Here is a 12,588-nt window from a genome sequence, read left to right on the forward strand (position 1 = left end):
TGCGGGCCTTCAGCAGACCGAGTAACCCTTTGCTGGAGCCAGCGACCTTGGGTTCAAGCTGATGGGCTTTTTGCTCAAACCAGATGAGCCCACGCTCAAGCTGGAGACCTTGGGGTCTCGAACCTGGGTCTTCTGCATCCCTGTCCAACGCTCTATCCACTGTGCCACCGCCTGGTCAGGCTGCATTGACTTTTGTTTTTAAGTGAATCATCATAGCAGATACATATAGTTTGGTCCAATGGTAGATAGCCTGGCATTATCCTAAATTATTTGATGTGCTGCCTTTGTTCTGGAAAAATGCTTAATGACTTTAGGGATAGGCAGTAAATATGTATGATTAATATAGAAAATGAATGTTCACAGAAGCAGGAAAGCTGTGATGTTCTATACATGTCTGTAATAGAGTATTCTGTACCCAACATATATATTTATATTTAAAATAGCTCCATTACAAAATTAAGATTTTTTCTGTTTGTTATAGGGCTTTGATGTAAAAGAACAGTTGCTCAAGATATGCTTCTATACAACTGATAAAAATATACGGGACTTTTTGGTAGGTAAAGGTGAGACTATGTAGTTTATACTTTCTAGTAAACCTTGGTGAAAATTAACATTCAACTAATATCCAGTAAGTAAAAATAAGACAACTCCTTTTGTCTTTTTAAATGATCATTTTGCATTTGTGGTAAAGGAAAATTTGTGTGAATGTATACATTACCTCAAATTCAAAATTCCTAAATGGCATTAACTTCATGACATTTGTTTTGCAAATGTGCTTGATTTTTGTGATGTCATTGCTTTAATTACTTTTTATTCAAGGTTGACATTTTAAAAGAAAAAAATTATTTTTCTGAAAAAGAGAAAAGAACTATAGACTTCGTGTGTCAAGTTGAGAAGTTTTATTCAGAACATTCACAAGAAAATGTGGAGGTCCAGTCCTTTCCCAGGTAGTCTCACTAGCCCCCCCTTTGATAAAATGGGAAGAATATTTTAGATAGTGTTTAGTTGGTTTGTTAGCCCCCCCTTTGATAAAATGGGAAGAATATTTTAGATAGTGTTTAGTTGGTTTGTTAAAAATTTTTTTTTCTTTTCCAAGTGAGAGGAGGGGAGATAGACTCCCACATGCGCCTCAACCGGGATCCACCTGGCAACCCCCGTCTGGGGCTGATGCTCTGCCCATTTGGGGCCATGCTTGCAGCTGAACCATTATTAGAGCCTGAGGCCGAGGCTCCACAGCCATCCTCAGTGCCTGGGGCTGATACACTTGAACCAATCAAGCCATGGCTGTGGGAAGAGAAGAGAGAGATAGAGAGAGAGAGAATGGGGTGGGTTGGAGGAGCAGATGGTCATATCTCCTGTGTGCTCTGACTGGGAATCGAACCTGGAGCATCCACACGCCAGGCCAGTGCTCTACCACTGAGCCAACCAGCCAAGGCCATGTTTAGTTTTTAATTGCTAGTGAGCATCAATTTCTTCTGTGGGACTGAGCTTACATTCCCTGTGGAGGTGAAACTTGCATCGTCCAGAATAAACTCAGGAATTTCCTGTTCTTTAAAAATATATGTATTTTAAAGATAATAGATACAATATTAAGAATGTCAAAATATGTTCTCTTTCAAAATAGAAGTTTTTGAGTAGATAAAAAGAAATTATGCTTTTTCCTCCAAAATAAAAAAAATTTATATCACTGTTTTAGGTATTGGATAAAGGAACAAGATTTTTTCAAGCACAAATCTGTTTTGGACTCATTCCTGAAATATGATTATAAAGATATATTGAACGAACAGCACCATAGAATTGCATTAAATTGGGCTCAGTGGTGGAATCAACTAATGCAAGAATCCATTCTTCTCCCTAGGATAAATACAGAAGGCAAGTGTGAGAGAGCCTGATATTTGAACATACTGAATGAGTATTAAATTAGGCATTAGTGTATTTTGGGGTGTCTCCATTTTAGAATTCCTTTGGGGGAAATTATTCAGTTGCTTTAAAATGCAAGTTGTTAAAAACATTTTGTCTCAAAGTTTTTGTAAGGGACTTATAATGTTATAGTGAAAGAGAAAAGTTGTATGGTTCAGTAAATTGAGTTTTCTTCCCTGCTTCAAAGTGACATTTTTATTTTTCCAAAGAGTCTTTGAGTTTCTTTTTGTGTAAACTGAGGGTCTATATCACATTGGGCCTCTGGGGAATAACTAGCAGTAGTAAATAGTGGTAATTCATAGGGTATAAAATTTATGTTTATTATTATAGCCAAAGTGTTATTTATATTAAAAAAGTAGCTGACCAGGCAGTGGCACTGTGGATAGAGTGTAGGTCTGAGATGCTGAGGACCCAGTTCAAAACCCTGAGGTCCCCGGCTTGAACGTGGGCTCATCAGCTTGAGCACAGGGTTGCTGGCCTGAGCGTGGGATTATAGACATGATCCCATGGTTGCTGGCTTGAGCCCAAAGGTCACTGGCTTGAGCAAGGTGTCATTCATTCTGCTGGAGCCCCCTAGTCAAAACACATATGAGAAAGCAATCAATGAACAACTAAGGAGATGCAACGAAGAATTGATGCTTCTCTCTTCTTGTCTGTATTCCCCCCACCCCACTGCCCTTCGCTAAAATAGAAAAAGAAAGAAAAAGAGCCTGGCCTGTGGTGGCACAGTGGAAAACGTGTTGTGTTGACCTGGAATGCTGAAGTTGCCAGTCTGAAACTGGGCTTGCCTAGTCAAGGCACATGCCAGAAACAACTAGTTAAAGTGAAACAACTATATGAGTTGATACTCCTTGCTCCCCCGCCCTCTCTCCTCTCTCTGTAAAATCAATCAATGAGATATATATATATATATTTTAAAAGAAAATGAAAAAGAGGGTTTTTTCCCAAATTTTATTTAACCACTATACTAATAAGAAGCAATGCTTAGCTCTTTCTCCAGCTGACTTGATTATAGAAAGAACAACAACATAAAAGAAGAAAACAGTAAAAGAAGCAGAGGCCCTGAATAATTCATATATATATATATATATATATATATATATTTGTTTAGATCATCATATTTTCTCTATTGATTAGTATTAAGTTTTGTCTCAATAATTGTAATTCATTGCTATCTTAAAATGTATTTTGTTTTTAATGTAGAATATAAATCATATTCTGCCGAAGCCCTCTGGAGATACCTCACAGCTCACCATGATTGGTTAAGCATTATCTCGTGGATTGAAGAATTTCAGACCCAGACTAGTTATTCTTCACTTCAGCAGAACAAATGGCCTCCTCTAACTGTTGATGTTATTGATCAGAATACTTGCTGCAACAACAACATGAGGAATAAAATTTTAGATGAGCTTGCCAGGTACAATAACTCTGGGGAAGAGCAATAAAAAATAATTTTGTGATGTTTCCTTTGAAATGACATGACTCCAGAGGAATGTTGTTTCATAGTATTGTAAAATTGAGAGGTTAGGCCCTGGCTGGTTAGCTCATTTGGTTAGAATGCTGTCCCAATATGCCAAGGTTGTAGGTTTGATCCCCAGTCAGAAATCAACCAATGGCCTGACCAGGCGATGGCGCAGTGTATAGAGTGTCGGACTGGGATGTGGAGGACCCAGGTTCGAAATCCCGAGGTTGCCGGCTTGAGTATGGGCTCATCCGGCTTTAGCACAGGCTCACCAGCCTGAGCATGGGGTCGCTGGCTTGAGCATGGGGTCATAGACATGACCCCATGGTGCTGGCTTGAGCCCAGAGATCACTGGCTTGAAGCCCAAGGTCTCTGGCTTTGGCCCAAGGTCGCTGGCTTGAGCACAGGATCACTCGCTTTGCTGCAGTCCCCCCCACCCACCCCCACCCCCGTCCAGGCACATATGAGAAAGCAATCAATGAATAACTAAGGAGCTACAACGAAGAATTGATGCCTCTCATCTCTCTCCCTTCCTGTCCCTATCTGTCCCTCTCTTTGTTTCTCTCTCTGTTTCTCTCACAAAAAATAGAATCAGCCAATGACTGCATAAATAAGTAGAACAAATCAGTGTCTCTATGTGTGTGTGTATTTCTCTGTCTCTCTCTGCTCCTTCCTCTCTAAAATTAATAAAAAAAATTTTTTTTTTTTGCATTTTTCTGAAGCTGGAAACAGGGAGAGACAGTCAGACAGACTCCCGCCCGACCGGGATCCACCCGGCATGCCCACCAGGGGCAATGCTCTGCCCACCAGGGGGCGATGCTCTGCCCATCCTGGGCGTCGCCATGTTGCGACCAGAGCACTCTAGCGCCTGAGGCAGAGGCCACAGAGCCATCCCTAGCGCCCGGGCCATCTTTGCTCCAATGGAGCCTTGGCTGCGGGAGGGGAAGAGAGAGACAGAGAGGAAAGCGCGGCGGAGGGGTGGAGAAGCAAATGGGCGCTTCTCCTATGTGCCCTGGCCAGGAATCGAACCCGGGTCCTCCACACGCTAGGCCGATGCTCTACCGCTGAGCCAACCGGCCAGGGCTAATAAAAATTTTTTAAAAATTAAAAAGGCATTATTATATATTGAGATTTTAAAACCTCATGCATTTAGCATCATGTGGGGTGAATAAGCTCTCAAATTCTAGATGAAGTTTCTTCCCTAAACCTAGTATGTACTTTGGTGTAGAAATGGTAAGCTGTCAGTGAGCTACAAGGACCAAGTGGCAAGAGCTGAGATAAGGACAGCTTAGCATCCTGTAGTGTCTCCCACTCTTTTCACTGCACCCATATGCTATGTATGGCCTTGAACTAAAGAGAACTACTCAATTAAGAGATAAGTGAGGGGAAGAAACTCCTGAAGTGTTAAGGGAAGACTTTAAACTTTTTTTTAATTTTTTAATTTTTTATTTATAATTTTATTTTTTTAATGAGGTGACATCAATAAATCAGGATACATATATTCAAAGATAACAAGTCCAGGTTATCTTGTTCAATTATGTTGCATACCCATCACCCAAAGTCAGATTGTCCTCTGTCACCTTCTATCTTGTTTTCTTTGTGCCCCTCCCCCTCCCCCTTTCCCTCTCCCATTCCCCCCCCCCCTAACCACCACACTCTTATCAATGTCTCTTAGTTTCACTTTTATGTCCCACCTACGTATGGAATAATGCAGTTCCTGGTTTTTTCTGATTTACTTATTTCGCTTCGTATCATGTTATCAAGATCCCACCATTTTGCTGTAAATGTTCCGATGTCATCATTTCTTGTGGCTGAGTAGTATTCCATAGTGTATATGTGCCACATCTTCTTTATCCAGTCATCTATTGACGGGCTTTTTGGTTGTTTCCATGTCCTGGCCACTGTGAACAATGCTGCAATAAACATGGGGCTGCATGTGTCTTTACGTATCAATGTTTCTGAGTTTTTGGGGTATATACCCAGTAGAGGGATTGCTGGAAGACTTTAAACTTTAATTAATTTCTGCCTGACCTGTGGTGGCGCAGTGGATAAAGTGTTGACCTGGAACGCTAAGGTTGCTGGTTCAAAACCCCAGGCTTTGAGAGGGCCCCCCCAAAACCCCGGGCTTGCCTGGCTGAGATACATATGGGAACTGATGCTCCCTGCTCCTCCCCCTTCTCTTTCTCTCTCTTTTCCCTCTCTAAAATGAATAAACAAAATCTTTAAAAACAAAAACTTTAATTTCTAAAAATAATTCTATTAGATCAAATCATGTGAACTTGCCATTTTTGTGGGTCAAAAATGGATGACTATCAGCAATTTTATATTGTTCAACTTTGTCTATCTTCCTAAGCTGTCAGAATAGAAGGAAACAAAGTGTATATTAATTTTTAAGTTTCTTAAATTTAATTTCTCATGCTTTATTTTATAATTATACTTATTGGGGAAGTATAGCTGTATTGTTTACTTAACTTATGTGGAGAGTGAGCCTGACCTATGGTGATGCAGTGGATAAAGTATCAACCTGGAATGCTGAGGTCACCGGTTCAAAACCCTGCACTTGCCTGGTCAAGGCACATACAGGAAGCAACTACAAGTTGATGTTTCCTGTGTCTCCCTACTCTCTCTCTCTCTCTTTCCTCTATCTAAAAATCAATAAAAGAATTAAAATGTAAAAAGTGTGGAGAATGAGACCCAGAGAACTTAAGACCTTTATCCAATACAGTACTTAAAGGTTTTAATTTTTTTTACCCTTGACTTTCTGTTCACTCTTCTTTACATTGTACTAAGCCTCTTCTTGTTTACTAAAAGTAAAATTTCATATTACTTCTATTCTTATTAAGTATTTTGCTTAATATTTGATTATTTAAAAGTTAATATATGTGTGATTTAATATGAAATATGACAATAATGAACTACTGAAATCTATATTAACAGATTAAAGGAAAAAAATACCAACCTGATAGATACATAAAAGCATTTAATAAAATTCAACATATATTTATAATAAAAACTGTTAACAAACTAAGAATAGATTCAACTCTCTTAACTTGGATGTGGTATCTAAAAAAAATCTAGTAACATTAGAAAAGAGTGGAGAAACATTATAAGCATTCTCTTAGATTTGGAATAAGACAAGCCTGCTATCATTTCTTCCCAAGTTGCTCTTTAGATATAGTACAGTCTCAATAAAAATCTCAGCAGGTTTTTTTCTGGAATTTGATAAGCTGATTATAAATATTAATTTGGAAATGCAGAGAGGATCAAGAATAGCCCTAAAAAAGAAGGACCAGATATCAAAATTTATTCTAAAGCAATAGCAATGAAGACAGTCGGAGTGTTAGTGCAGGGATGGATAAATGGATCAGTAGAACAGAGTAGTGGGCATAGAAACAAGCTTATACATGCATATTCACTTTATAGATGACAAAGGTGACACCACAAAACAGTGAGGAATGAATAATCCTTTCGCCAAATGGAACTGGGTTGATTGGATGATAGCTATTTGAGGGGAAAGTTAAATTGGACCCTCTCCCTTATATTGTACATAAAGTCAATTCCATGTAGATTTTTAAACCTAAATATCAAATGTGAAACTATAAAGCTTTTAGAAGATACAGAAGAATATCTTCATGACCATGAGAGTGTGCTTTCTACAAGTCCTGAAGGGCAAAGGAAGAAAACAGATCAAGAGAGCTACCTGGCAGGAGTTGGGTCTCTTAGAGGAGAGTGTTAGTCAGTCTGCACATCCAGCACAGAGAGAGCCAAGACATCCCCATCCTACACTTTTCTGACATCTCCTGGTGGGGATCTCCCATAAGGCAAAGTAACAACAGAAACCTAAGGGCATTGGGGCGTGGAGCAACCAATACAGGTGGGCCTCCAGGGACACAGCAGAGGAGGAGAGCTTGGATCTGAAGGGGAAGATGCCAGCCAGCACAATTAGGCACTTCACAAAGAAGAAACAAAAATGGCCAATAAACATGAAAAGATGCTCTTCCTCATTTGTAGTAATGGAAAAGTAAATTTATTTTACAAAAAAAAAAATCTAAGAACAACTGCAATGACCATCAAAGGTAGAGTGGCTAGGCCCTGGCCAGTTAGTTTAGCGGTAGAGCACTGGCCTGGCATGTGGATGCCCCAGGTTCGAATCCCAGTCAGGGCACACAGGAGAAGCAACCATCTGCTTCTCCACCCTTTCCCCTCTCCATTCTCTTTATCTCTCTCTTCCACTTCTACAGCCAAAGCTCCACCAGAGCAAGTTGGCCTGGGTGCTGAGGATGGCACCATGACCTTACCTCAGGCACTAAAATGGCTCCGGTTGCAACAGAGCAGTGGCCCCAGATGGGCAGAGCATTGCCCCCTAGTGGGCTTGCCAGGTGGATCCGGTCAGGTGCATGTGGGAGTCTGTCTCTCTGCCTCCCTGCTTCTCACTTATGAAAAATACCAAAAAAAAAAAAAAAGGTAGAGTGGATAAATAAAATGTAGTATAATCATACAATGTAATACTGTATAACAAAAACTTAACAAACTGTAATCACAGGTATCAACCTAGATAAACTGCACAAGTTTGAGTAGATAAAACCAAACCTATATTATTTGGGATTACATATATAAGTGCTAAAACTATGAGTAAAACTAAGGAAATGGTTATTACAAAGTCAGGGTAGCAAAAGACATGCATTGGGAAGGGGATACACAAAGGGCTTCCAGGTATAATGTGCTATAATCTGGGTGGTGGTTACATGGCATTTCTTTAAACTCCACATAATATATTCTCTGTACTCCTTTTGTATGGTGTACATGATGTATTTAACAGTAAATTTGTAAAGAGTAATATTTCAATGCCAAATTCTATTGTTTAATAGTTGGTTTATTTAAACTATTTTGCTGTTGTTTCTTAATGACTTCTTTTTTTCTTTTTTTTTTTTCTTTTTTCTGAAGCTGGAAACAGGGAGAGACAGTCAGACAGACTCCCGCATGCGCCCGACCGGGATCCACCCGGCACGCCCACCAGGGGCGATGCTCTGCCCACCAGGGGGCGATGCTCTGGGCGTCGCCATGTTGCGACCAGAGCCACTCTAGCGCCTGAGGCAGAGGCCACAGAGCCATCCCCAGCGCCCAGGCCATCTTTGCTCCAATGGAGCCTTGGCTGCAGGAGGGGAAGGGAGAGACAGAGAGGAAAGCGCGGCGGAGGGGTGGAGAAGCAAATGAGCGCTTCTCCTGTGTGCCCTGGCCGGGAATCGAACCCGGGTCCTCCGCACGCTAGGCCGACGCTCTACCGCTGAGCCAACCGGCCAGGGCTAATGACTTCTTAAATACAGTGTGTCCATAAAGTCATGGTGCACTTTTGACCGGTCACAGGAAAGTAACAAAAGACTATAGAAATGTGAAATCTGCACCAAATCAAAGGAAAACCCTCCCACTTTCTGTAGGATGATGTGGCAGCATGTGTGCATGCACAGATGATGATGTAACACTGTGTAGAGCAGCCCACAGCCATGCCAGTCAAGATGTGGATGGTGCAGAGGAAAGTTCAGTGTGTTCTGTGGCTCACTAAATTCGAATCCGTGACCAAAGTGCAATGTGAATATCGGTGCGTTTATAACGAAGCGCCACCACATAGGAATAACATTACTCGGTGGGATAAGCAGTTGAAGGAAACCGGCAGTTTGGTAGAGAAACCCCATTCTGGTAGGTCATCAGTCAGTGACGAGTCTGTAGAGGCTCTACGGGATAGATACCTAAGGAGCCCTAAAAATCTGTGCATGAGCCCACATCGAACTGCACTGAATAGGTATGAAACTGGGAGAGTTTTCACATTTTTATTTGGTGCAGATTTCACATTTCTATCGTCTTTTGTTGCTTCCCTGTGACTGGTCAAAAGTGTACCATGACTTTACGGACACACTGTATATATTGGTGAGTTTCTTAGTGCTTGAAACATCAAGCTTCGAGAGTTAGCCAATGATGCACACTGGGTTGGACAGTTCCAGTCAAAGCAAAAAAAAAAAAAAAAAAAAAAGAAGATAGCTTAGTTAAATACTTTTAAAATATTTAAGATAACTTGAGACTGTCATTACTACCTTTAAATACTACAATGATTCAAGATCCTTTGTTGGAAACCAACAAAATATATGTCAGAATGTATTTAGAGTAAGAATTGGCAGTAGTAATTTGTAAATACTTTTTTTTGTTAACTACAGTAAGCCCTCGCTTAATGTTGTCTATAGGTTCAATGACTTTAAGTGAAATGACCCATAATGAAACCAGTTTTACCACAGGCTAATTGATATAAACAAGAGTTAAGTTACTACAGCATTTTATCAATATTGTGCTATAACAAAATGGTGTTGAACAAATCAAAGGACATTACCTGGGGACCTGCTGTAGTTGGACTTCAACTGATGGAAGTTGGTTTGGTGTTCTCTGAATCTAGCAACTTTTTAACTTGCCGTATCTTAAACCTGCCCTATAGGAATGGGATTTTTCTTACATCTGAACTAGAAGACTTTGAATGTTTCCTCCTAAGACTGAATCGTATTGGGGGTGTGATGCAAGATGCCCTTCCTGTTCAAAACTACAGGTCCAAGGAAGGTTGGGATTTCCATTCCCACTTTATTCTCTATTGTTTGGAACACAGTCTGCAGTATCTTCTTTATGTTTATCTCGACTGTTACAAGTAAGTACAGAGAATTTATTTGTCCTTGAGCAGGTCTTCATATTTCCTCCTTCAGTTCTACTTGAATGTGACAATAGGAAAATATTGAGCATTCATGTGAGGAATACTGATCTTTTTGAAGTAGTTCCTCCCACTGCAGCACTTGATATATCTTTTATCCGTGCTACATTCAACTAAATGCTATCATGTGTTTTTTTGGTGATATTAAATGTATAACATCTCTGTTAACCTTTTAAATAACTAGAGATTAAAATAAGGAGAAAGAAATACTTTAAAAGTTTAAAAGAGGAAGATACTGAAGGTTAACTTGGAGTTCTTTGATACTTTCATTGCTAGGTAAATGCTAAACAACTTGACCTCATAACCACTGCAGGTTAGATATTTGGATGGATGGATGGATGGATGAATGGATACCGATATATACCTACTTAAGATCAACTGGCAGAATCATATCGATGGCCAGTATTTATTGCTATTGAGTCAGTATAGCAACAGTAATAGTAGTCTCTAATATATGAGTGCTTACAATATTCTTGGCACTTAGATTATCTCAATCTTAGTAGTAACTCTGTGAGATGGTTACTACTATCTCCATTTCACAGATGAGGAAACTGAAGCTTTGAGAGAGATTAATTGCCTTACTTAGTAAAGACTAGGAATTCAAACAAGAGGGTATATGTCTGGTTTATGTTGTTGAGGCTTACTTACACAAAGAAATGTTTTCCCCAAAGCTACTGACGAGATGATGTTAAAAGTTATATTTTTGAAAAACCTATTCTGAGCCTTAACTCCACAGTCCTAGCTTCTCTATAGTTATGTAAAGGTTTTTAAAAACCTCTTAAATTGGGCCCTGGCCGGTTGGCTCAGTGGTAGAGCATCGGTCTGGCATGCAGGAGTCTCGGGTTCGATTCCTGGCCAGGGCACACAGGAGAAGCGCCCATCTGCTTCTCCACCCCTCCCCCTCTCCTTCCTCTGTCTCTCTCTTCCTCTCCCGCAGCCAAGGCTCCATTGGAGCAGTTTGCCTGGGCGCTGAGGATGGCTCTGTGGCCTCTGCTTCAGGCGCCAGGATGGCTCTGGATGCAACAGAGCAAAGCCCCAGAGGGGCAGAGCATCGCCCCCTGGTGGGCATGCTGGGTGGATCCAGGTCAGGCGCATGCAGGAGTCTGACTGCCTCCCTGTTTCCAGCTTTGGAAAAATGCAAAAAAAAACAAAAAAAAAAACAAAAAACCCTCTTAAATTGGAAAATGCTAAAGAGCTTTTGTTCCAAAAATAATAAAATATACAGTATCTTAAAATACAGGTTATCTGTTAATGTTATACAGAGCTGGTAAAAAGTATTATGGCAGTAAACACATTTTAAATATTATTATTTCTGTCTCTAAAATTTTCCTCTATTTATAGATCATAAGGAATATGTAAAACAACACAAGTGGGAGTATATTATATTTACATTTTTATTTATTTATTTTTATTATTATTTTTTTAGATAAGAGGAGGAGAGATAGTGAGGTAGACTTCCCCATGTGCCCCAACCAGGATCCACCCGGCAACCCCATCTGGGGCGGATGCTTGAATACCGAGCTAATGCAGTGGAAAGGAGCTGTCTCAGCACCCAGGGCCACGCACGCACGAACCAACCAAGCCACTGAATGTGGGAGGGGAAGAGGAAGAGAATAGAGAAGAGGGGGACACGGGAGAAGCAGATGGGCACTCCTTCTGTGTGCCCTGGCCAGGAATCGAACCCAGGAGGTCCGTAGGTCAGACCAAGGCTCTCTTCAGTGACCCACCAGCCAGGGCCTACTTTTTAAATTTTATTATTTATTTATTTATTCATTCATTTTAGAGATGAGAGAGAGAGAAGGGGGGGAGGAGCAGGAAGCATCAACTCCCATATGTGCCTTGACTGGGCAAGTCCAGGGTTTTGAACCAGCGACCTCAGAGTTCCAGGTCGATGCTTGATCCACTGCGCCACCACCGGTCAGGCCAGGGCCTACTTTTTAATTTCAAGTTTTTGTGTGTTTTTTTTATGCTAGTTATTACCTGAGCAAACACAGTTGTAACTGTCTGTCTTTTCCTGTATGTTAATAAGAGAATTTGTTTTCTTTTTGTTTTATATATAGGCTTAGTCCTCCAAATTGTCCCTTTTTGGGAAAAAAAGAATTACATGAAGCTCACCCTTGGTTTGAATTTTTAGTTCAGTGTCGACAAGTTTCCAGTAACTTAACAGGTATGGGTGTACTGTATTAAATATAAAAATTTCTTTGGTCTTAACTGATCTCTTAAATGACATTTAACTTGTGTACTCTTTTTTTTTTTTTTTTTCATTTTTCTGAAGCTGGAAACAGGGAGAGACAGTCAGACAGACTCCCGCATGCGCCCGACCGGGATCCACCCGGCACGCCCACCAGGGGCGACGCTCTGCCCACCAGGGGGCGATGCTCTGCCCATCCTGGGCGTCGCCATGTTGCGACCAGAGCCACTCTAGCGCCTGAGGCAGAGGCCACAGAGCCATCCCCAGCGCCTG

General features: G+C 40.8%; 1 protein-coding gene across 4 annotated transcripts in view; it reads left to right on the forward strand.

The window, feature by feature from the left end:
* Positions 1-12,588, forward strand: part of SPG11 (SPG11 vesicle trafficking associated, spatacsin) — a 126,592-nt gene that overhangs the window by 37,114 nt on the left and 76,890 nt on the right. For all 4 annotated transcript variants that reach the window (XM_066276595.1, XM_066276596.1, XM_066276597.1 and 1 more), the window contains exons 12-17: positions 482-553; positions 820-947; positions 1,697-1,872; positions 3,124-3,337; positions 9,861-10,064; positions 12,185-12,291. In XM_066276595.1, coding sequence (XP_066132692.1) covers positions 482-553; positions 820-947; positions 1,697-1,872; positions 3,124-3,337; positions 9,861-10,064; positions 12,185-12,291 — 901 coding nt within the window. The remainder of the gene's footprint in view (positions 1-481; positions 554-819; positions 948-1,696; positions 1,873-3,123; positions 3,338-9,860; positions 10,065-12,184; positions 12,292-12,588) is intronic.

Source organism: Saccopteryx bilineata, chromosome 4 (genome assembly GCF_036850765.1).
Source record: "Saccopteryx bilineata isolate mSacBil1 chromosome 4, mSacBil1_pri_phased_curated, whole genome shotgun sequence".
Lineage (NCBI taxonomy): Eukaryota > Metazoa > Chordata > Mammalia > Chiroptera > Emballonuridae > Saccopteryx > Saccopteryx bilineata.